General features: G+C 49.3%; 9 protein-coding genes across 9 annotated transcripts; 5 read left to right on the top strand and 4 right to left on the bottom strand.

Annotated features, from left to right (window-relative positions):
* Positions 1-920: 920 nt before the first annotated feature.
* N7517_001865 (Zn(II)2Cys6 transcription factor) lies at positions 921-3388 on the top strand (the record flags this gene model as incomplete). The annotated part of the gene is made up of 4 exons (XM_056719595.1): positions 921-1822; positions 1875-2309; positions 2376-3258; positions 3344-3388. The coding sequence occupies 4 exons, from the start codon at positions 921-923 to the stop codon at positions 3386-3388; spliced, it is 2265 nt and encodes a 754-aa protein (XP_056583730.1).
* A 136-nt stretch (positions 3389-3524) lies between these two features.
* Positions 3525-6317, bottom strand: N7517_001864 (ATP-binding protein; the record flags this gene model as incomplete). The annotated part of the gene is made up of 2 exons (XM_056719594.1): positions 3525-4541; positions 4596-6317. The coding sequence occupies 2 exons, from the start codon at positions 6315-6317 to the stop codon at positions 3525-3527; spliced, it is 2739 nt and encodes a 912-aa protein (XP_056583729.1).
* A 387-nt stretch (positions 6318-6704) lies between these two features.
* On the top strand, positions 6705-9781 carry N7517_001863 (uncharacterized protein; the record flags this gene model as incomplete). The annotated part of the gene is made up of 3 exons (XM_056719593.1): positions 6705-6936; positions 6987-8832; positions 9067-9781. 3 exons carry the CDS (start codon positions 6705-6707, stop codon positions 9779-9781), a joined length of 2793 nt encoding a protein of 930 aa, XP_056583728.1.
* Positions 9782-10351: 570 nt separating this feature from the next.
* On the bottom strand, positions 10352-13693 carry N7517_001862 (DUF3591 domain-containing protein; the record flags this gene model as incomplete). The annotated part of the gene is made up of 1 exon (XM_056719592.1): positions 10352-13693. The coding sequence occupies one exon, from the start codon at positions 13691-13693 to the stop codon at positions 10352-10354; it is 3342 nt and encodes a 1113-aa protein (XP_056583727.1).
* A 460-nt stretch (positions 13694-14153) lies between these two features.
* On the bottom strand, positions 14154-15011 carry N7517_001861 (RNA methyltransferase; the record flags this gene model as incomplete). The annotated part of the gene is made up of 4 exons (XM_056719591.1): positions 14154-14398; positions 14448-14740; positions 14791-14889; positions 14938-15011. 4 exons carry the CDS (start codon positions 15009-15011, stop codon positions 14154-14156), a joined length of 711 nt encoding a protein of 236 aa, XP_056583726.1.
* A 178-nt stretch (positions 15012-15189) lies between these two features.
* N7517_001860 (uncharacterized protein) lies at positions 15190-16367 on the top strand (the record flags this gene model as incomplete). Its single annotated transcript, XM_056719590.1, has 3 exons — positions 15190-15363; positions 15424-15507; positions 15561-16367. 3 exons carry the CDS (start codon positions 15190-15192, stop codon positions 16365-16367), a joined length of 1065 nt encoding a protein of 354 aa, XP_056583725.1.
* Positions 16368-16613: 246 nt separating this feature from the next.
* Positions 16614-17532, bottom strand: N7517_001859 (MICOS complex subunit MIC26/MIC27; the record flags this gene model as incomplete). Its single annotated transcript, XM_056719589.1, has 3 exons — positions 16614-17252; positions 17330-17422; positions 17506-17532. The coding sequence occupies 3 exons, from the start codon at positions 17530-17532 to the stop codon at positions 16614-16616; spliced, it is 759 nt and encodes a 252-aa protein (XP_056583724.1).
* A 223-nt stretch (positions 17533-17755) lies between these two features.
* N7517_001858 (mitochondrial intermediate peptidase) lies at positions 17756-20143 on the top strand (the record flags this gene model as incomplete). The annotated part of the gene is made up of 1 exon (XM_056719588.1): positions 17756-20143. The coding sequence occupies one exon, from the start codon at positions 17756-17758 to the stop codon at positions 20141-20143; it is 2388 nt and encodes a 795-aa protein (XP_056583723.1).
* A 920-nt stretch (positions 20144-21063) lies between these two features.
* On the top strand, positions 21064-21951 carry N7517_001857 (uncharacterized protein; the record flags this gene model as incomplete). The annotated part of the gene is made up of 1 exon (XM_056719587.1): positions 21064-21951. One exon carries the CDS (start codon positions 21064-21066, stop codon positions 21949-21951), a length of 888 nt encoding a protein of 295 aa, XP_056583722.1.
* Between the last annotated feature and the right edge of the window lie 1964 nt (positions 21952-23915).

Raw genomic sequence — 23915 nt, 5'->3', positions numbered from 1 at the left:
ATCTTCTCGACCCCAAATCCTCAAACGACCAAACGAACCTGGTTGTTTCATAGCGTTGCCTTCATAGCTGTTATTGTGTCTCTCTCGGAGATGGAGTAGGCCATATCAGCCGTCACATATTATTCCTTCTAGCCGTGTGACCAGCTCCATCTTTATGTTTATTGCCATATCTCGAGACAGATTGAGATCTCGCAAAAGAAACCAGACTGTCCCTATTCTCTTACCCCAACCCTAGTTATATCTTCTTTTTGTTGCATATCCTTTGCCATCCCAGAAGGGGCTTATGATAGCTCGCAAAAATTGCAGAGAGGCCCGACATACCTTGACAGTGAATATACCCAAAGATACCCAGTTCTAGCTTGTCACCTTCAGACTTTGTTTCTCGGGTTGGAGTTACACGCCGCGGTGTTTGTGGATTCGGAGCAAACGGGATTTCTTTTTTTTATATATTGGAGTTTCGCATCAATTGACCTGACATGTTTACTCGTCACATTCGCCATCTTTCTGAGTAGACAACTTAACCCATGTCCCAAAGCCTTGACTTCGGGTGAACATATATAGTCGAGATATTCCGAATATAGAAGGCGGTATCTAGGCAAATAATCCGGGGCCATCCTCATAGACTACCTTTATCAAAATTCCAAGGTTTTCTTAATAGACTCAATTTCATTTCAACTTCTCAACAGCCTTTTACCCGATGAAAACTCGATAGGGAGATGATCTTGATAACCGTAGCTTTCGTCGTTCGTATATGAGAATCCGGGGAGGTGGAGGTATTCCCGCGACCGGAGACTTGCCGAGATCCTATCCTTTCCCATACCCCCCCCCCTCTTCCCCCCGGATACTTCTCCTTTCTAACCCGTACCTCTATCTCCTTTCTATATTCGGGAATTAATTCCCTGGGTCCTGCCGATCTCGATATGACAACCACTAGCGTTGCCCTGCAATCTCGGCCCGCAATCAAGCTAAATGAAACCTCAACAGAATTGCCGTCTAACAAGAGGAAAGCATCCGACACATTAAAAGATGGTGTTGTACATCGCCAGAAAATCACCAGAGCCTGTGACTCATGCAAAGTAAAGAAAACAAGGTGTACTGGTACCCTACCATGCAAAAGATGTACACGACTGTCACTGCCATGCAAATACAACGCCGCATACTCTCGGGGGTTACCGCCAGACCCTCTTCCTGCATCGCCGAGTCCATTGACTCCGACTGCGCGTCGTACATTTGATGATATGGATGGGCACACTTCCACCAGCCCCAATCTACCGGGAAATGGTCGGGACTCGACTGTGACCGACAATCTACTTCCAAAACCAAACCAGCACCAGCATGTGGTATCATCGCGTAACTCACCAGAGCCAGGCTCAACGGATTTTGAGGGTAATTACCTCGGCCCTTCATCCGGCGTATCGTTTATCAATCGCGTATGGAGTCGTCTGCATCAAGATGAAACGACGCACTATCCAAATGAACTCCAAAATGAATCCTCGCGGAATACAGCTGTCTTTATGTTTGGCGATAAGCCCTACTCCAATCCCCAAGAGGTGGATTTTACCCTCCCGTCTCTGGAAAAGGCATTGGAGCTGGTGGAGATTTACTTTGATTACACTATGGTGACTTACCGGTTTGTGCACAGGGGCAATGTGGAAGAGTGGACTAGGCAGGTTTACCAAAATAACATCGGCCTCTCCAATCTTCCTGTGGGAAATATGGTTGCTCGGACTGCTATCGTTCTCATGATCATTGCTGTGACTACTTTGTTCGTTGAAATGAAGCCCGGGGGGATGCCTGGTGGGAGGGGCGAAAGGCTAGAAAGGTTAGTAATCTCTTGGTGTAGTCAGAAACTTAGCTATACTGAGAAATTACAGTGAGCGATGGTATGCGGCGTCGAAATACATGTCTTCTCTTGAGTCAGGGCCGCCGCGACTGGAAACCATCCAGGCCCGGCTGGGCCAATGCCTATATCTGCTGTCATCGTCCCGGGCCAACGAATGCTGGTACTCATTCGGCACGACAATGCAGATTGTGACTGCACTCGGATTGCACAGGAAACGGCCAGCCAAAGCCTTGAATAACGGGTGCTCCTATCTAGAATTGGAGCTCCGCAAGCGCATCTTTTGGAGTGTATACACTCTAGACAAATATTTAAGCATTATGTTCGGAAGACCTCGACTGCTCCACGATGAGGACATCGACCAAGAACTACCGAACGAGACGAACGACGAAGATCTACTGGAAGATGATCCGACGCGAAGAACAGGATCCACGGACAGCATGATGATTGCCTCTGTACTTCATTATCGGTGAGTCCCACGTACCTACCCTGTAGTTGTGTCATATAGTACCTGGGCACCTAACACCAAACCCAGACTTGGTCGTATCCTGGGCGATATATCCCGCCAACTATACAGCATAAACACACTCTCGAGAGACTCCCCCCTCGAGACCGCAATCCGCCTAACCTCGGAACTCGAAAAATGGAAAGAAACCGTCCCACCTTTATTCAACAGTGTTCACCCAACTAGTTTAATCCCGCCCCTCTGCCGCCAAAGCCAAGTCCTCCAACTCGCCTACTCGCACGCCATGATCCACGTCACTCGCTCGTTCCTCTTGAACGATTTCACAGACCTCAGTCGCAGACCCACAATCCCGCACCCGATGATCAGCTCGCACGTGCAGAAATGCATCCAGGCTGCCGAGGACATCATGACAATGACTGATGGTCTCGCGCATCAGGGTGTGCTGATCCAGTCCTTCTGGTTCACGCATTACGTATGCTTCTGTGCTGTTTTGGTCGTTTACATCCATACTATCCAACAGCACCGGAAGTCATTGGGTGGATCTAGCTCAGCCTCTGTCTCTTCAGTCGGAAGTCCCGATGACTCAGACAAACTGCGCCAGCTCTTTTCTCTCGCTGAAACTTGTCAACAACACCTTGCTGAAGCCACGCGCAAGAACTGTCCGAGCCGTCGCTACGGGATTATTCTGGAGGAGCTGAGACGGGAGGTTCATCGGCAGATCGGATCCAATAGGCTTCCTGTTGAATCTCGGGCTCATTTTTCTAGAGAAAATGATACTTTCTATGGCTCAGGAGAGGCTTCCCAGAATGCGGATGTAAAATCGGTCCTCTTTGACGCCCAGGCAGTTGATTTCATGATGCAACCATCCGATTTGGGGGTGAATACGGGAGACGATGCAGGCTTCCTTGAGAGCCTCGAGGGATCGATCTGGTGGGCTCAGCTTGACTCATGGGTATGTATTAGGCTTTCCTTGACGAGTGCGAGTACGGAATGCCAATCGTCTATACAAACCCTCTATTAACACAATGCGTTTCTAGGCCTTGTCCAATCTCCCTAATGACCCATCTACATTCAGCTTTTAAGCACAGTATGAATGTAGCTCACGAGTCACAAAGTCAAATCGCGTTCAATTGCAAATATCCTACTACAGCTCATGTCACATTCTGGCCATTCTTCCCTCAACACGCTATCCAGACACAAATTTTGATTCAGTGGCGCTCAAAACTGCATGATACCACCACGGTGAATGTTCTCCAAGTAGTCATCGAACTTCGCAGATACCTCAATCACATCCTTGAGATGATCATACGTGAGAACCTCCCTTTTCCACTTCGCGTATTGACGAGCAGTGGTGATGGCATTCCGAATTTGCCGACCATTCAATTTCTCCCTCTGAAGCACATCCAAGCTCCCCGTAAGATTCTTAACGTCAATTGCATCTTCATCAAACCCATCTAGCCGCTTGATAAAAGTATTCCAAATGATTCGTCTCTGCTCCTCGCCGAGAGGAGGATAGTGCAGTGCGAGCTGGATGCGCGACTTGAACGCCTCGTCGAACGTGCCTACCCGGTTGGTGGTCAATATCAGGATCCCCTCGAAATACTCCACCACACGCAGGAATGCCGATACTAGTGCGTTCCGGTTCAGATCTTCCAGACCGCGCTGCTCGAGGAAAACATCTGCTTCATCGAGCAGGACTACACAGTTCCAGATCTTGCCCAGATGTAGCACGGATTCGAGGTACTTCTCCACTTCCTCTGGCTTGGTGCCGACGTCGCCACATGTGACTCGGTAAAGAGGCCTCTCAGCTATCTCAGCCACACTCTCTGCAGTCAGTGTTTTGCCTGTTCCTGGCCCACCGTGCAGAAGCAATATAAGCCCATTGCCTTTTCCAGCGATCAGATCGGCGGAGTATTCAGGCTCGACGTAGTTGGTCACCAGTGCTTCGATAAGGTCTCTGGATTTGGAGTCGATGGCTAGACTGTCGAAGGCGTCTTTGTTCCATTCGACATGCGAGATGCGGTCGACGGAGAGATCGAACCATTTCTTGCGCCGGAGGTTGAATCCAGTCACCCTCGGAGGCATCAGCATGCTGAACGGCTCTGGTGGGGGTTGATCTCTGGCCATGGCTCGGTCGTCGAGTGTGTCTTTGCGTGGGGTGTCACGCAAATACCCGGTCGTGTCTGGATGCAGTCTTTTGTACGTCTTCATATCTATAATGTATCGGTCGTCGGCCTAGTAGCAATGGTTAATTCGACTCATCATGGAAGGTTGACAATAAACACATACCATGGTTTGGAAATTCTCTTCCTCGGTCGCCTGATAGGACACATGCTTCTGTGTGCGGAATGTCCAGAAAATCTCCCCACGGCGCTGAAGCTTCTGGATGAGAAAATCAGGAGCATACTTGATTGGGAATACCGCAAGGTCCGTGATAGCACACTCCTTGTCTATGTCACTGTTTGTTAGAGGAAGGCTAGAGTCGTACGACAAATACTCCACTTCCGGCGACGACGGCATCTCCATGGCACGCTGTGGCTTTGGCATCTCAAAACTGAGCCTAGTCCGGTATTTATAAAAGTCGCCATCAAAGTCCCAGGTCTGGGCACTGATCCACCAACAAGCATTGCTGGTGCCATCAATGTCTGGGCTTTGAGATGGCCAGTCCCTGGCTACAAAACCTATATGCTCCTTGTTTTGGTGCGAAACCAGGATTTGGTTGGGCTTGAACAGATATTGAACGTATTCGGGACGAATTTTACCTTTCTCAAAAAGCAGGTCTGCTGCAGTGTACTCTTTGCCGCAAGCCTCTTGGACATAGTCCATGAAGAGGTCAAATTGTCTTTGTGCCTCAGAGCTCAGTCCTCCTTTGATTTCTGATTCTCCACCACCCCGGTTATGGTAGACGAAGAGATAAGGTGACGGGACCTCTCCCTTGTCCCGGTAGTTGTTTTGCATGGATTGAAACTCTTTGCCCCTGAGGAAATCTGCGATGACGTCTTTGAGATCTTCAGATACTGGGAAAATGGTCTCGCTGAATGGTTCTGGTTTGCCATACTTTGTGTTCGATGACTGCCGCTCAGCCCTTCTTTTGTAGTTTCGGAACACTACAAAAGATATGTCTCTGTTGAGAGCGAGGTACAGCTCGAAGTTGACCAGTGAATCATTGCAGCGCAAATATGGCGCACCCATGTTTCGCTGGATGAGCTCAGGGGGGTCGGTATAAATCCCCATCCATGGAGACCTGGACCAAGATCTCGACCTAGACCTGGGCCTGCGTTCTCTGTGCCTAGGGTTGAATCCACCGTCACTGTCGTCCATGTGATTGTCACTCGGATATGTGCCATCTTTCTCAATTCGATAAAGGATCTGATACTTTGATGCTATGGGCAGGGCAGGTTTTCCTTCCAGCTCCCGAACCTTGTCTCGAAGAGCTGCGATTTGGGCCTTGAGGTCATTGGCCTCCGACAAAGAGACACTTCCTTGGCTATGAGGAGTGTATGTGTCTGAACGAACGGTGTTTGAATACTGCGGATCCATATCGTATGATTCCACAGACTGTGGACTCTGAATTCGGTGCCTTGCAGAACCGTGAGGGGCATTTCTTTCATACACCGGGTCTTGGGAATATTGATAAGGGACAGGACCCGGCAGGAAAGGGCCTGGCATGTTTTGGTTGTTGACTACCGACGGCCCGAAAGAAGGGACAGGGATATCAGGCTCGAGTACTGTTTGGTATCGGCTGCCCTTGGACACAGCCATCTTGTATTGTCGAGCGACGTTCTCCCGTTCTTGCAGCATCAGTAATGAGTAGTCCTGGTTATTCTGATCTTCTTGCTTCGTTCTAGGGTTTGGAATGTAAGATGTACCATCAAATGGAGGTGGAGGTCCCCCTCCAAACGAAGCAGGAATCGGTTGCTCCTGTGAAACGTCTTTGCTCAGGTCTTCGGAGATGGTGTTGGTCATGTATAACTCGTCACGAGGGCGAGCTGGGCTTGAATGATGATACATTCCCATATACAAAGATTCCTTTCAAGATAAATCAAAAGGATTGTTCTACTGTCCAGAATGAGTGGGAAACACAATAAATAGGGGAATACGAGGAGATTCTGATACCAACCACCCCCGTGTCTTGAGCCTCTAGATTGTCATGTGGTGTGGCTGTGTTATGTTAGGCTGGTTATATTTTCATGCATGGGTACCTATCTCATGCACGTTGGTGTCTCTGTTCATCGAGTCCATACAGAAAGCTGGGTGGTGCTTGCCCTCTTGCGTAGTTGCCAGCCCTAATAACATGAGTACTTCACCACATTGGGGTTTTATGCTTTATGCTTCATGCATCTATTCAATATATTGTTAAGGTCTACAAATGTTCATCATTCATTCTGAGAGGCAAAGATGACAACCTCCAGTAAGAAAGATACAACTCGACGAAGTCTTTTCAATCTCTGGATCCCAACTAAAGACGTCGTCTCTGGAAAGTCCAACACATCTCCAACTGATTCTGGGACAACAGAAAGCCCGGCATCAGAGCCAATTATCCCAGGGGGGAAAGATCGGCTTAGGGTTCGCTTGACTCGCAGTGGCTCCAAGATTTTACTGTTGCTGGGCTTGCGTGGTTCATCCAAGAGTGAGTGATGTCTTTCTTTCTATATACCATTTACTAATTCTCTGTCGCAGGTAACAAAGGGTTTAGTGTCGACACTGATTGCGGTGATTCCGTACAGGCTGGCGACGAAAGCCCAGATCCCTCGAACCCATCCTCCCCATGTGGTAATGGCGATGATAGCCCAGGGTATCTCACTGCAGTCGAGTCCCCACAAAGTGAACCATTACCTGCCACTCCTTCGCTCAGTGCCCCCACCGAAGGGGTTGAAACATTCTCTGAGCCCCTACCCGACCTACGACCATCACCCGAGAGTCAGGGCGAATTAGCTGTTGTCGACGACGTGCAGCAGCATGCCACAGGTCAGGACTCGATATCAACTACTGTCACTGAGCAACGGAGCCCAACAAATCCAAAATTTGTCAATCGCTTTTCGCATAAGATCTCACTAGCGTTTGGCCAGCCCACTGTCATACGCCGTGCGCATCTTCGTTCAAGACCAAGTATCTTGCAGATCAATTCTCCAGTATTAGACGATCTGAGTAAACAGAGTGATGGTGCCAATGATAGCTCAGACCCATCAACCAGCCCCAGTAGTGGTGCGTCTCCTGCTGGTGGGAAGTCAACTCCACTGACTCCGCTCACATCCGGAGGGCCGTCGCCTGCCTCGGATAAAGACAAGCTGCACGATGGACACGAAACTGCAGTGGTGCACTGGCCCTCTCTCTCTGAGATTAATGAAACTTCCAGTCATTCAGAACCCAATACAATCACTTTATCGCCGTCAATCAAAACGGTGGAAGCGACATCAGTGGCAAAGATTTACTTGGAAACATACTTCAACTCCATTTTCCAAAACAGAGATCCCCGACAACAACGTCAGCTCGAATTGGAGCAGCATATATATGCGTTTGAGCTCACACCCGAGGAGCGGTTGATGACAAGACACAACTGGGTCTTGCGAGAGAACGATTATCTACGACAGTGCCGTGTGCTCAAATCAAATCGATACCGCACTCAAAGCGAAAGCGCCATATCTGTCGCAGGGTACAAACCCATAAAGGTACTGGGGAAAGGAAGCTTTGGTGTTGTGCGTCTTGTTCGAGATATTGGCTCCGATTTAAAGAGTTCCCATGAAGATGACCCTCTGACTCTCACAGACAACAATGTCCACTCCAGATCGAATCCTCTTGGGGTTCTAATGTCTGCTGTAGAGGGTGCCAAACAAACCAGGCGAAGGTATATGACCGGCGAAAAAAAGGAGGTATATGCCATGAAAGTCATCAAAAAGGCAGAGATGATCCGCAACTCCCAGGAAGGCCATATTCGCGCAGAAAGAGATTTCCTTGTTGCCTCTGAGACCTCTCGTTGGGTTGTTCCTCTGATCACCAGCTTTCAGGATGCCAACAATCTGTATCTTGTGATGGATTACATGGTTGGGGGTGACTTTTTAGGGCTACTGATCCGTAAAGATACGCTCCGCGAGGACTGGGCACGATTTTACGTCGCCGAAATGATATTGTGCATTGAGGAGGCACATAGACTTTGCTGGATTCATCGCGATGTCAAGCCTGATAACTTCCTCATCTCTGCGTCGGGCCATTTGAAAATTTCCGATTTCGGTCTGGCTTTCAATGGGCATTGGTCGCACGATCAAGCTTATTATAACAGCCATCGTTACTCCTTGCTGGAGAAACTTGCCATTGATGTCAAGGGTGATTCCGAAGACCAGAAGGAGGTTGCCGAGGCGAAAGAGCTCGCGCCTGAAATAAAATTGCACGGTCTGAATGACTATGTTTTTCATGGACCATCCTCGACAAGTTTGCTGGATTGGCGAGACAACAAGGGGCGACGCAGATTCGCAAAAAGTGTTGTTGGAACCAGTCAATACATGGCACCTGAAGTCATTCGCGGTGAAATGTATGACGGACGGTGCGACTGGTGGAGCTTGGGTATCATTCTATACGAGGTAGGCCGCTCGACATTCCCGTTTTGTGTGTATCAAATTCTCATGGCGATTTCAGTGTCTATACGGTTTTACTCCCTTTGCTTGTGAAAATCGCCACGATACAAAGATCAAGATCCTTGTAAGTACCTCCTTAGTTCCCTTTGCTCTGAACATTGCATTCTGAAACTTCTGAAGCAACACTCAAGAACTCTGCGATTTCCACGAGAGAAATCAACGGACAAGTTAGTCTCCCAGGATGCCATGGACCTGGTTACCAGGATTCTCCAAGAGCGCGAATATCGCCTGTGCTCTCCCAAGTACCAAGCCAATGATATACTTAATGGACGTCCTGTCTCAACTCAAATGCTGTACTCCATGGACCCGCGGTACAGAAACATCGCGAGCTACTACGTATACCCCAACGATGCAGCAGACATCAAGATCCATCCGTTCTTCCGAGGTATCCGATGGCAAGATCTCCACATGTGCCAGCCACCAATGATCCCTAGGGTCAGGAACTGGGAAGACACTAGATATTTTGATGACTGGAAGTTGCCTGGCGACGTTGCGGAGAATGCTGGTTTTGACTCGGAGGATGCTGACCAAGAGCCTGACGAGATCGCCCCTGCGAATCAAGAAATAAGTCCAGTGAAGGACACTGAGCCACCAGTTGCTGAGACTACCCCACGTGCAGCACAGGAGCAGGCGAAAGACGCTGAAAAGAAAAAGGAGAAGAAGCGGCCCCGTGATAAAATCCTTCGAGACAAACAGATGAGCAAGACAGTCTTGGACATTCGCAAAAAGGGGGCTTTTCTGGGGTATACATACCGGCGACCCAACGACGTTGCTTTGGCTTTCAGCACATCGCAAGGGCGTCAACCGTATGCCCGAGGTCAATTGGACGGCCTGTATACATCGTGACTACACAAAGCAAAGCCGTGGTATGGCGAGTTGACGCCCTACTCGATTTGGAACAAACCTGTTGGCTATTGTTATATTTCCATTCATTCGACAACCCATCGTCCTTTTGGGGGGTCAGACATACCTACATAACCCTCTTTTCATCTTGTATAGCACATCATTCCCTCACACCGTTCACCCTCCTTCAAACCACACTCTTCACTCCACTCTCCCTCTTATGTATCTTTAGGAATGAATATATTATTATGGACCGATATTAGCCTACTGTGTACAAAAAAAGTTCGTTATCAGGTTGAATACATAATATTTCCTATGATACTTCATCAAAGATGAACGAAGTGAAACACCCAAAAGGAAAAGCAACAACGGAGGGGAAATTCATACAAACAACAGGAAGCAGGCACTTATGTTTGGTTTCAAATCACATCTGATGGGCAGGAAACCGGGGTATCGGAGAGCAAATTCAGGACAGGAAGCTTTTCAGGGGTATCAAGTTCGGAGTAGATGGATTTAAGGGGGGAAATAATTAAGGAGAAACGTGCACAAGTGGCAGTAACAAGCGAACTGAGTTCACAGAACCGGCGCGCTCATGGAGAAAGCCGAATCCGTGACACGATCCTCGGGCTTCATAGTACCATTGAGCAGTGGACAGAGCTTCTTGTTTGTTTTGATGTGCCCGACCTGGCCGCAGTTGGCACACTTGCGCTGAGTACCAGCAGGCTTGCCGTCCGGATCGCCAGAGCGAGGTATGCCCTTTTGCTTTTCGCGGGCAAACCGACGCTCCTTGTTGCGGTTGAGACGGCCGAGCTCGGCTTCGATCAACTTCCTGTTGCGGGCGTCCACTTCTGGATCGCCTGTAGGCTGGAGAGATTCCAGCTTTGTGTGCATGGCTTCGTTGTGGTGACGGTGTTGGATATAGTGTCTGATCACTCGGGGATCGAAAACATGTTGTTCCTGCTCCACGATTTCGCCGTTGTCTAGCTTGACCTGGCGGGTGATGCGCAACACTTTACCGCGTTGGCTGTTGAAACTCATTTTGCTGAACTGACTTGTTGTCTCATCGTCACGACGATATGGCCCAGGTGTTGGTGCTTCGGATCGGGGTGTTGGTTTGTTGAACTGGTATTCCTCTTCTTGATCCACGTCGCTTTCCTGGTCGGAATGTTCAATGGTGGAGGACAAGCTGCTTTTTTGAGCATCCCAAATCCGACGAATGGATGTTTCGTATGATCTTTGTTGGCGGGCAACATTGTAGCTGTGACCTCCAAGCTCCTTAAGTCGCTGTGCGTCCAGCTTATCCTCAACACTTTCGCCGATAGCTTTAAACCCACCCTTCATGCTTGTTTTGATGAAGTTATAGCCCTCGCCACGGCCGGTGGGATCTCCTTCGCCATGGAGTTTCAACATAGCCTTGCCTTGGGAGGCTAACAGGAAGTTGCGAGTTGCCTTCCAGGGAGCCATCTGCTGCTCGAAGCTCTCGAATTCTTCATCTTCTTCGTTTTCCCCGCCAGTCTCGGCATCGTTGCCATAACCGGTGTCGTGGAGATGCTGCTGTCCAATCTGCATTGATTCCAGAAGACAAACATCTTCGGGTTGGACCCACGAGCGGATTGTGTCTTGGTCTGGGAGAACTGGATCCAGTGGCTTCCAATATTTAGTATCTTTGTCGTGTTGAAGGAAATCCTTGACCTTCTGTCGGTTCTGCATATCCGTAGTATTTGGTATGTGAGCGGTAACATCGCTGATCGCGAGTCGCTCATCCGGGCTCTTCTTCAATAAACGATACACCAGCATCTTCATGCGATTCTTGGCGACAGTTGTCACCTTGCGTGAATGCGGTCCGGGGATGTCGACCGATGGGAATTGCTGTCCCGCGACGTAGAAATTCTCAATATTGCGCAGGCAATAGTCACTGCCACCTACTCCAGTGGTGCTGCGGACCACGAGGAAGTCCGTTGACTTGGGTTGGTGCGGGAATAGCGGTGCTCGGTACATAGAGTTTGAGATTGCGGGGGAAATTTCGCCAGGGTCAACATGGCCAAAGATTGAGTAGGGACTCTTATCCTGAGGTAAGAGAACAACTGTTTCACCAATATCTGCCCTTGGGCGAGTGGGATCATCAATGTTCTTTCGTCGGTAATAATTGATGAAACGGTTGCACATTCCAAAGTTGGCCAGCGTCATAGGCTGCTCCTCGGAGTACTCTACCAGCAAGACATTGGAGTTGTCTCCCATTGACAATGCCTTTGTAGAATCATAGACAGTTTTCGCATCTTTACCACGTAAGTGCTTGCGTCTAAGCTGAACCGGGTTCTTGAACCAAGCGGTTTGCCCAGGCCGGAAGGCCATAGCAGGTCGGTGGAAAGATCTAGCTTCAGCCTTGGCCAACTCAGTCTTGTAGTAGGGCCACTGCAAGCGCAGGGCTGGCAAAGCGTGCTCGAGTGTCACGTTGCCAAGAGTACTGCGGATCTTGTTCTGATGATTCTGTTTGAGCATGTCGTATGCTTGATCATTCGAAATGTTGTATCGCTGGGTGAGACGTCGCGTCAGGTTGAGGTCTACTTCATCCCTAGTGCGAGGAGCGGCGTGCTTCGGCTTGTTTGCAACGGCATCCGCTCTTAATTCGTCGACAAGAATGTTCGGATCATTAAGGTCAATTGTGACTCTTTTTGCGACTTTCATTGTGGCTTGTTCCGGGTCATCCAATAGTGGGATATCAATATGTGATAGAGCAATGACATCCATCGGAGTTGGGCCGGTCTTTCGTTTCTTGTTTGGACTCTCAGTTTCCATGAGCCAATCTGCTTCATCCTCATCAAAGTTACCATCTTTTCTTTGTGCCAATGGCATCTCTTCCGGTTCAATGCAGGAGACATCATCCTTGACATCCCAGTCCACACAAATCGTTCGAAGATCCTGCATGGTGAAGCCACCCGGCAGCACTTCATCTCCGTCCATGTCATCCAGGTCAATGTCTTCCTTTGTATCCTCCTCCGCCTCTTCCCCCTCCTCTTCGCGGTCCGACTGTGTAATCATCACCAAGCCAAGAGTTTCATGATCAAGCCCACGCTTCAGGGGTTGACCGGTTCGGAATGTACGCTCATGGTCAGCCGCCAGCTCGATATTCACTTTCGTGGGCAAGACAGGCTTAGGCGGCTTGGTCGGTTGTTTTCCAATGAAGATAGCCTTCTTGTGGGGAATCAACTCGAGCCAACGTGGAAGAGTGTTGCGGTCGAACGAGGGAAACAAGGAATGCAAAAGCTCTTCGTGGTTCTCGGGCGGCGCAGGTGGGTTTTCAACGCCTGACATGGCGAACAACTGCTGCTGAAGTTTCCAAGCGCGGAGTTCCACAGGATTCATGTCTTCCGATAGAATACTGTCATCATCCGGGAAGTCATCTTCCTCCATCATAGGTGGCTCTGGCTGCGGTTCCGGGACTGACGGGATGGGTGGTAGGTCGACGGGAGCATCTGTTAAGGGCATTTCTTCGTCTTCGAAAAGGCCACGGGTAGAATCATCCTGTCCAGCAGGAGGCGGCGAAAAAGAACCTTCGCCAAAGAGGTCATCGAGATTGTCATCCTGGGTTTGAGCTCCCTCACCCTGGTCACCGAAGAGATCATCGCCGTTTCCGAAAAGAGCGGCATCGTCCGAGCCCAGATTCGCGAAAGGATCTTGATTGTCGTCCACTGCAGGCAAGGCTGGGGCTGGGCGTCCGATATCCTCTTCCTCTGGAAGTTCATCGTCGTCGAAATCCTCGTAGTCGATTGCATCGTCGGCTTTTTCACCAACTTCCAGATCACGCGACAGGAAATCTAGAGAGGGGCCGTTATCTTCATAGTTGTTCAGTTGTCGCATCACATCGTCGAAATCGGTATCATCCCCATCCGGGGCCTTCGGTGTTGCGTGAGGCATGATGGGCAAGTATGCTTGTGTTCAAGGTGAGAAGCGTGTTGTAGATGAAGAAAGCGTTAGATCCAACAGGTTGGTGAGAGAAATCGAAGGCTAAGAATGTAGGCGCGAGCCAGACAAGGCGACAACGCGATTCAGAATATGCACATCTGGGTATTATGCGAGACTGCAATTTGGATGTGGTTTTCGCCGTGGCTCTGGTCGCGCAGGATAGAGGAGAAGAGGAGGGGCGTGTCGGACAGGTGGTCGAAGAGAGAAAACGGGTTTCTCAGGATAATGCGCAAGGGACGGGCCACGCTAACCCGATAAGGTAATCAGCTCGTTGCCTGAAGTTCAATAAGTTCAATACTTGAGGATTCAATAGGATTTTTTCAATACAATGAAAAACAATAGAAAAAAAATTATACATATTTGGAAGTAAAAATACATTTGAAATTATTGTCAGATGAATAGCAAGCATAAGTCATGACACATTGAAATCCCCATAGAAAATACACAATGCCTTGCTTGCACCCTCCATGCAATAGTGCATTACTGTAGCCTTCTCACCCTCAGGAACCAGCTTTGCAATCTGTTTCAAATCAGAGGTCCTTGGGATGTAGAGAACCATGTGCTTGCTGAAGACTGAGTATTCATCATACAATCTTTGGAGGGAATATGGCTCCATGGTCTTCAGGTTGAATACCTGATCTGAACGATATCCTGGGCCTGTTACAATTAGTTTATGCCACGGAAGCAAAGAGATGGTGACACTTACCTCCCCACGGTGGGCTGGCAAAGACGACACTGTATGGCGCCAGTTCTTTAAGTTGATTCTTGAGAATCTCGAAACAATCGCCTTCGAACCAAGTGATCTTGTCCTCCACTCCATAGACTTTCGCGTTATGCTTTGCGCACTTGAGGACAGCGGGATTTTTTTCAATCGCGTAGATTCGTTTCCATTTTCCGGTCAAGGCAAATGCAATGGTGTTTCCGCCTGCGCCAGCGAAGGCATCCACGAGAATACTGCGCCCAGCAGGCGCTGACTTGGCAATCTGTGAAGCTATCTCGCTAAATAAATATTAGTAGGAAGTCTGGTGTAATAGAAAAGAGTCACGAACTTGGCGACTGGTTCTGGTGTGACGCCAAACCAAGCATCATCCGTCAACCATACACCATCATCGTACTTGGAAAATATCCGGTATCGTTGTGCCCAGTAGCTAGTAATTGAGTTAGCATTGATAGTTTTCAATGACAATGTCACTTACTTCTGGATGTCCCATGGCACCTCGTGCAAACTGCTATAGTGATGCACCTCTGGAGGCGCGTCTTCGTCTGCCATGATGCAGTGCAGCGATAAAGCGAGATGATCGATTCTCGATAACTGATAAAGATGGGTGGTGTTTGCACGGTTTGCACATGTGTATCTGGCCAGCTCGCCCCGAGGTAAACACACCTGACCACAGCTTCCTTATTCATCATTCGATCACCTCTCTCAATCTGAACTATAGCAGATAATTATGTTCGGCGCATTAAATCGCTTCATCGGCCGGCTAGACGGGGAGCCTGGCCAGCAGCCTCGCAACGGCCCCAGTGACAATGCATTCGGTTTCCAGGTCCTCCGCAACAAAGACCCAGAACTGCCTCTAGAGCCATGGTTTGACTTTATCGTGGGTATCAACGGTCATACAATTGTGAGTACATGGTACCATTATAATCCCCGGAATTATAGCATCGCTCACACTGACATACAGGAAGATCCAGACCCGAACCTCTTTGCGACAGAATGTCGAAATTGCGCCGGGGGAAGCTTGACGCTCGAAGTGTGGAGTGCGAAGGTAAGGATAATAAGACGGTGCCTTTGATTCCAGCTAAATTTATATCGTATTAGGGTCAACGAACACACACAGTCACTCATCCTATACCGCTAACGAACCCCTCCCTCGGCCTCGCGCTGCAGCTTGCTCCCCTCTCTTCTACACAAAACATCTGGCATGTTATTGCAATTCCATCGCCCCTCAGCCCCGCATACCGAGCTGGGCTGCTTCCTTACTCAGACTATATCATCGGAACCCCCAGCGGGACGTTAAGAGGGGAGTCAGCACTCGGGGAGTTGGTCGAAGATCATTTAAATCGCACGCTGTTTCTGTGGGTTTACAATAGCGAATTTGATGTGGTTCGCGAGGTCGAGCTTGTTCCTACCAGAGGCTGGGGCGGCGAAGGCGCCCTTGGTGCAGAGTTGGGATACGGTGCTCTTCACCGACTACCCATTGGACTTGGAGAAGAGGTTGAGGGACCAGGGGAGGTTGTATTCGAGACACGCGAGGATGGCACCGCAGCCCCGGTTGGTGGCCCTGCAAGCGCTGTACCGGGAATTGCAGCTCCGCCGGGTAACTTCCTGGTCCCAGCAAACATCGCGGCGCCGCCGCCCCTGGCCTCCGCTCAAGCAAGAGTTGCTTCGCCGTTAGAGGGCAGATCGCCCGCCAGCCGTCGTGCAGGGAAATCACGGCCAGCGGCATCACCCAACAGAGCCTTTGATGATTACTTTGCCGAGGGTGAAGAGAAAAGTCGGGCACAAGACTATGCGCCGTCACGACATGGAACTCCACTACCTCCGCCGCCAAAGGCAGGAGTCTCGTCCCCTCACTCGGGGAGCCCCGCACCGGAAGGATCACCAGGGCCTGCTCAGGAAGAATGAATAGTTTAGAGAAATCAGAAATCAATTTAATGTAGAGTATGACGAAATCAAATTATGTCGATCGCAAGCTACCTATTCCCATGTGCAAGCGTACGCTCATAGGTGCTCTTGTCAGGCCACCTACTTTATCACTGAACGATTCAAACAAAAGGAATCAATCCGGGTATGTCTTCGGATCTACGAGTTCTAAGCGTACATATGCAACAAATGAATCTGCGCAATAGCCCCCAAACAGCCAGGCTATATTTAGTGGCCCTTGCTCACCAGCTCTTCCAACTTCTTCCGGGTGTCACCAATCTTCTCCTCCATCATCTGGCGCGCCATTCCGCTGTGCGCAACGCCGGTGTACCAGATGTGCTCCGCACGCTCACGGGCAGCCGAGTGCTTCTCCGCAAGGGCGGGGACCTTCTTCTCATACTCCCAAACCAAGTCTCCAACATTCCGCATTGTCACGGGCAGGAGAGTGTAGGCCGCAGCAGTACCGAAAGCAAGCGGCGACGCAGTGCGGAGGAGAATGCCACGGTTACGCGAGACAATCGAGCCGGCCATGGCGGCCACGACGACGTAGACACCGCCGGGCAGGAGACGCTCGCCGGACTCGGCAGAAGGTGCGAGCGAAGCAACGGTGTTGGTAAAGCAGTTTTCGATGTTGAGGGCCCGAGACAGGAAGTTGTTGAAGCCCTGCTCTGCGGCAAGGGAGTGTGAGTAGAGGAAGAGGCGAGCTTGTCGGACCTGAGCGGTCAGGATGTCTGTCGGGGTGGGTGAAGAGGGAGCTGGTTGCGCAGCCGGCGCAGAGATCAGCTTGGGGGTGGCAGGTGCAGCAACCTGGGAGGGCTTGGAGTGTTCAGGGATGTCGGCTGGGAAGTCATCGTAGATAGGTTTCCGCTATATTAGGGAAGCAGTCGTGTGTCAGACCAAGCCTTTCAGACATTCAATAGAGCTAGAAACAGATCTGGTCATACATTATCTCGGGGCTCTTCTGCAAATGCTGTCTTCTTGGGGTACAGAGCAATACCTCCCGCAAGGAGAGTGGCTGCGATCGGAGCCACAGCCCGCTGGGCACAAATCAGCATGGGAACGGGACATTGGGGAATCAATTGCATCCAACTTGGAAGGAAGCAATTATACAAAGGCATACCTGTTGCAACATCGGCCGGAATGACATCCTGAGGGTGTGGGGGGGGGGGGGGGGGGGGAAGAGAATGGGGGGAGCTGGTAGTGAGGATGAAGCAAAGTCGTGTTGGAGCAAGACGGGAATTCTTCGGCTCGGCGGAACCTCCAGAAAACTCCGTCATTGCCCGTTCTCCTTGACTCTATGTTTCTTTGAATAGGAGATTTGAATTCACAATTTCCGATGGTTTTAATCTGCTTTTGATACAGTATCTACAATGCTTCGCCCTTTGCGACGAACATGGACATGTCGCAAATGCCTACATCTGCGGCCTCAATATCGAGCCTTCGAGAGCGCCGCATCCTCTCCGTCAACATCGCTTGAGTACATACCGGCTGATAACAGTGCACCAAGAAAAAAGACCGATGACCATACCCTACGCCGTGTTTTTGACTCCCAACCCTTCTGGAAGGAGTTCTCCCAGCAGCGCACGACCACAATCTCAAAGCGAGCCGGATTGGTCCAAAACCAATACCTCACAAGCCCCGAGGGCTTTAGGACATTCGCAAATGTCTCGCTGCAGAGATGCCAGGCTATCGTATCCAAGGTGCTTGCCGCCTCGACGGTTGAAGAATACAGGGCCCTAGCACGAGACCTTGACCAGCTGAGCGATCTCCTGTGTCGTGTCATCGATCTGTCCGATTTCATTCGAACCATTCACCCCGATCCGCGGATACAAGAAGCAGCCACGCAGGCGTGGGCTCTTATGTTTGAATATATGAATGTTTTGAACACGACCACAGGGCTTCATGAACAGCTCAATAAGGCCTTGAACAACCCCGACGTGACATCATACTGGACCGAGGCAGAACGGATCGTGGCACAGATCCTCAACAAGGATTTCTCGAACTCCGCAATTCATATGCCGCCCAATGTTAGGCAGCGGTTTGTGAATCTCTCGAATGATGTGAGCCAGTTAGGTTCCGATTTCATGAATGGCGCGGAGCCTGCAAGGTCCCAGGTGGTCTTTGGCGCCAACAGCCTCCAAGGATTGGATCCTATGGTTATCTCCAAAATTAAGCGGTGGAATAAAAAAGCGCCAGTTCCGACGATGGGAATTGTCCCTCGACTTGCTCTGCGCTCGGTGCATGATGAAGAAGTTCGCAAAGACATCTATCTCGCCACTCGAACATCCAGCAAGCGCCAAATTCAAAGATTGGAGGAACTTCTAGTGAAAAGGGCAGAGTTGGCACAACTTACAGGCTATAATAGCTTTGCGCACATGACTCTCGGCGACAAAATGGCCAAGACGCCTGAAGCAGTGTCGAACTTCTTGACTTCGCTTGTATCGAGCAACCAGGGTCCAGTCCGGGAAGAGCTATCTAAGCTGCAGGACTTGAAGGGAGGCTCCTCCCTGCGGCCCTGGGACCACGCGTACTACGTTCACAAGCGCGTTTTAGCGTATTCCCAAGCTCGTCGCTCTCGTCATATGGGTGTGATCAATGAGTTCTTTTCTTTGGGGACGGTGATGCAAGGTCTGTCTCGACTCTTTGACCGGTTGTATGGTGTGCGTCTAGTCCCGCATGAAGCAGCTCCTGGCGAGACTTGGCATCCCGACGTTCGTCGATTGGATGTAGTGGATGAATCGGAGAATCATATTGCAGTGGTCTACTGTGACTTGTTTACACGGCCGAGCAAACACCCTAATCCGGCTCACTTTACTCTGCGCTGCTCGCGCGAAATATCTGCAGAGGAGGTCGCCGAGTGCGCCTCTATGAACGAGTCTGCGCACCCGAATGACGGCATGGCCACTGGTGTAGATCCGCAAACTAAAACTTTACGCCAACTCCCAACCATTGCCCTCGTTTGTGATTTCCAGGAACCTCAGGCCAATGGCAGCGGCCAGCCAACTCTCTTGAGTGAGCAGAGTGTTCGCACCTTGTTCCACGAGATGGGCCACGCTGTCCACTCCATCTTGGGCCAGACGCCTCTGCAGTCCATCTCCGGTACGCGATGCGCCACGGACTTCGCCGAACTTCCCTCCGTATTGATGGAGAGCTTTGCGACTGCGCCCGAGGTGCTGAGACTCTACGCGCGACACTGGAAGACCGACGAGCCTCTATCTGAGAGCATGATGCAGAGTATGGAGCTAGACCGCACTGCGCATGGTTCCATCTATGGTGCCGTTGAGAATGAAGCACAGATCCTCATGGCGCTCGTTGACCAGGCATATCACTCGATCCCAGCTGAAGTCAGCTCAGCTGGCATTGACTCCACCGATATTTATCATCGAGTCTTTTCTGAGTATTCCAGTCTGCCCGACCCAAATAATGTCCAGCCACGTACCTCTTGGCAGGGCTTCTTCGGCCACTTGTATGGCTACGGTGCCACGTACTACAGCTATATCTTTGACCGCGCGATCGCGAACAAACTCTGGCAGGACGTCTTCCTGTCTGGTCAGGCAGCAACTGATCGTGCCGCCGGCGAGCGATACAAGAATGAAGTCCTTCGCTGGGGTGGTGGCCGCAATGGCTGGCAATGTGTGGCTGGCGTCCTGGGGAGTAGCAACCCCTCCAATACCAACGGACGGCTGGCTGAAGGTGGTGATGAGGCTATGCGTGAGGTTGGTCGCTGGGGCCTCGGGCGTGAAGGCGTGTCTGGATAATCTGACTGTACTTTCATTGCTTTCCGGTACATGTATACCTGCCTTAAAAGGGCTTTGTAAATATTTCAAAATATAGATTCATGTGATTTGGTCTGACCTTTTAAATTAAACTCTTGGGGCTTGAACCAGTCTCACTGTGGACAAAGGTGGACAAATGAGTATCGGGATCGAATACGGCCGCACGGACATGACCACATGCTAGCCATCTGAACCATAACCAATAGGAGCCTTGTTAGGCAATCCAGTGATCACCGGTGTGCATTGGACGCAACATCCGAGACTAGGCTGAGTAGCGCCGTTGCAGGATGGAGGGGTTTGAAATGTCTCATTGCCCCTTTGTCCTGTGGATTGGAACCCTTACTATCGACACATGTAGGTATTATGTATGCTTGAAAAGCCTACAGGATAGAGAGGATTTCTTGGACATCTGGAGATAAAGTATTTCCCCAAACCTAAGGACCTTATCGCACGTTTACAACCTCTAGTTTTACTCCCTGACGTCTTTCCGCATTCGGTCTGCATGGTGGCTTGCTGTAGCGGGATACCCTAACAGGCGGGTGTATATTTGCCTAGGCACCTCTTTATCTAGATTTACAGGGTAGTATTTCATCCCAAATTCCCCTACTTTAGAAGGTCTGTCCCACCATAATTGTATTAAACGTACCTACGTGGGCATCTAGGCCTTCTTATCTTCTCCTGCAATCAATCTGCAAAGTACAGATTACCCTATACTTCATGAGGATTCACCGCTATATCTTGCTCGTTATATGGGATATTGCAATTTCAACTTCCTTTCATTCGACCCCTGCTCAATGAAATTAAATGCCGTTTGCTACGTTTGGGGAAATTATTTATTCCCAGCCTGACATTCGATCTTCTTCTCTCTCAATCACCATTTGAATCAGTCTACTCATATCAAAATGCCTAATGTCCTCATTGTCAATGACAATGCTTCCTTCGCTTCAAGTGATACCTTCTCTACTCAAGATTCGATAGAGCAACCACGACATGCCCTCCGTCGAAGAAACACGGTTTCCCAGCTCACAAGAAGGGTGTCGAAGAGGATATCTCACACAATCCTCAGGGCCGGAGTTCAAGAGCATCAGCTGAGCGAAAAGAATCTCAAAAGCCTCAACGACACAACAAATATTGACTCACATAATCTACGCTCGCCAGCTCATCCGGTTCATGAGGTTAAAATACACGACCCTATTCACGAAGAAATTGAGGAGGAATGCCCAGCTTTTGATGTGAAAGCAGCGAGAGAGATGCGTCTTCAACAGTCATACGCTGCCTTCTGTCAAAACTTTACGCTCTCGGGGACCACAACGACGAGTACGAAGTTCGACTTGTCAATGGGAGTGGAGTGTGCAGACAAACATACACAGTCCTCTCACACGGACCAGACTCTCAAGGACAACGACACATCCGAACTGTTGGGTTTTCATGCCAATCCCGAGCACATAGCGGTCCAAAGGCCCAGGCCAGGCACCGTCGCATTTCCAATATCATGCCCACCTACAGATCTTGACAATACATCAATATTACACTCAACAACTGTCGAGAAATTCTCTTCAGAATTTCCAGTCACAGAAACATCAAAGGTCGAGAAAGCCATCAAAATAACCCCCGACTCCGATTACCTCCAACCACCCCCTCATATCATCACCCCAACTGTCTGGATGGACATGCAGCGCGACGAGCGAGAACGCAAAGCATCTCGACGGCAGAGACTCCTAAATCCGTTTCGGTCGTGGTTTATGACAAGCCAGCCCTCTTGGGGGCGGAGGTATGAAGTCGTTGAATAACGGGCTCTCCTGTTAACGGGTTCTGCTGGCAAACAAAACAAAGCAAGTTTGTAATATTGGATGGCTTTCAAATTCGCTGGTTGTATTTTAAATGGAATTCTATCTTAATCACACGATCCATAGTTGCTTTTTGTTTTGAAATATGTCAATGTCACATGGCTGGATCCCGCATGGGTCTCATCTCACCTTCCAAGCACCTAGGTTTCAACACCATATGCGCCAATCTTGAAAATGGTGGGATTTGGGGGTCTCTCTGTGTGTGTAATTGGACCCCGCGAGGCTTATCATCGTATCGTATAAGATATGATGGAGACATCTACTGAATACGAGTCTGCAGAAGCCACAAACTTTCAAAGACCAAAACAGACGGACTACTTAGGTATCTAATCATACGTTTCTTGGGCCATTCAACGTGATTTTTACCAAAGCAAGTGTCTCAAGCAAATAAAAGAAATATCGTTGGTGCAGTTCATCAGAGGAGCTGACATACGCCACTATAAGATACTACTAGTAAGGCAGTCGTAAGTACTCTGCTCGGGAAATCTGACCCTTGTACGCCACCATCTAAGTCACCTTCAAAGGATTTGAGACGGCTCACCATTCACCCCGGAATGTCGGACTCTACAGCCAGTCCGAGATCATACGACGGCAGTTGCCGCTGGCCGCTGCAGACAGTCAGTTTCATGATGCAGGTCTTATCACCTATAAAAAGGTAACCCGTCAAATTATGCAACTATATTGGGTACCGTTCCATCTGGAAACACAGATAATGATAAAAAAGGCAAAAAAGGCAAAAAAGGCAAAAAAACGGCAAAGAATCTCTGTCTGTGGTAAAACACTCTTGTACGCATCCTCGATATGTAATATCAACGGCTATCCCCTAGTCTACGTGCCAAGGGCCAGTCAGACCTGCCATACCGATGAGGTTGTCAAAGTGTGAAACATAGTTCCCGCTTTCATTGGGTGTCTTCATTAAGCTCTACTCCAGTCGTTCGAAAAGAAGTACCATTTCGAACCCATAGCCCCATGGCTTTTACCCCAAGTGCGGAAACAGCACGTATTGCCTGAGCTGACGGGGGTGGATACGATGGTATCTTCGGTATCAGTGTGTAAGTTTGGAGGATAGGATTCCATCTATTTTACATTCTGACAAGCAAGTAGGTACGAGCTTTTCTTAGGTCATCGTTGAAATCGAACAAGTCAATGGGAATACCTACCTAATGTCAAGGCTGGCTAAACAGTCCGCTTTCTTTGAGAAACCATGCCTTTTTTAGGCATTCGAGGGTATATGCAATGGTGTAACTCATATGGGGATTTAGTATGATAGGCTTGCTTACTTTCTTTGGACTAAGGCTTTAGGTTTTTGCAAGGGACCCTCTAGATCTCCATGGTGGAGATCTCACCTAACTTGGTCCTTTTTAGATGAACTGTGACAATACACGCTAGACAGTGAGTGAATGTGGCTGGGGTAAACTCTATGGGAGAGAACAGGATTCTATAGTACTGTAGTTTTAAATTCTAGAAATATTCAAATAAATTAATTGAAATTCTTTGGTAAGGTGTAGAAGTTATCTGCACAAACCAACAAGGGTTCAAGATATATAATCAGCCAAAACACCGAATAGGAAACAAAATGATCAAAACATGACACTTTGCAAAAAGGTGCACGCGATCAGAAAGAAACCTATCAACAGTATGTAGAATTAATAAACGACACTGAAAGCATGGAGTAGACGGAGCTATTGAGTACATGTAGGCTAGTAAATACCAAAAAGAGCCGAGGTCATCCACAAAAGACACCCGACCTTGGCGAAAGAAATACTATATATGTTATGTTGTATTTGAAAGAAACCGAAAGAAAAATTTACGCTTAATTTGACAAAAAAAAAGGAAATTGATCACCCTCTCTAGAAAAGATTCGATTCCACACAACAAGCAAAGAACGAAAAAAAAATGGACTTGCA

The sequence above is a fragment of the Penicillium concentricum genome (genome assembly GCF_028827145.1).
Source record: "Penicillium concentricum strain IBT 3081 chromosome Unknown utg000001l_segment0_segment0, whole genome shotgun sequence".
Lineage (NCBI taxonomy): Eukaryota > Fungi > Ascomycota > Eurotiomycetes > Eurotiales > Aspergillaceae > Penicillium > Penicillium concentricum.
This window is presented reverse-complemented; position numbering and strand designations above follow the sequence as displayed.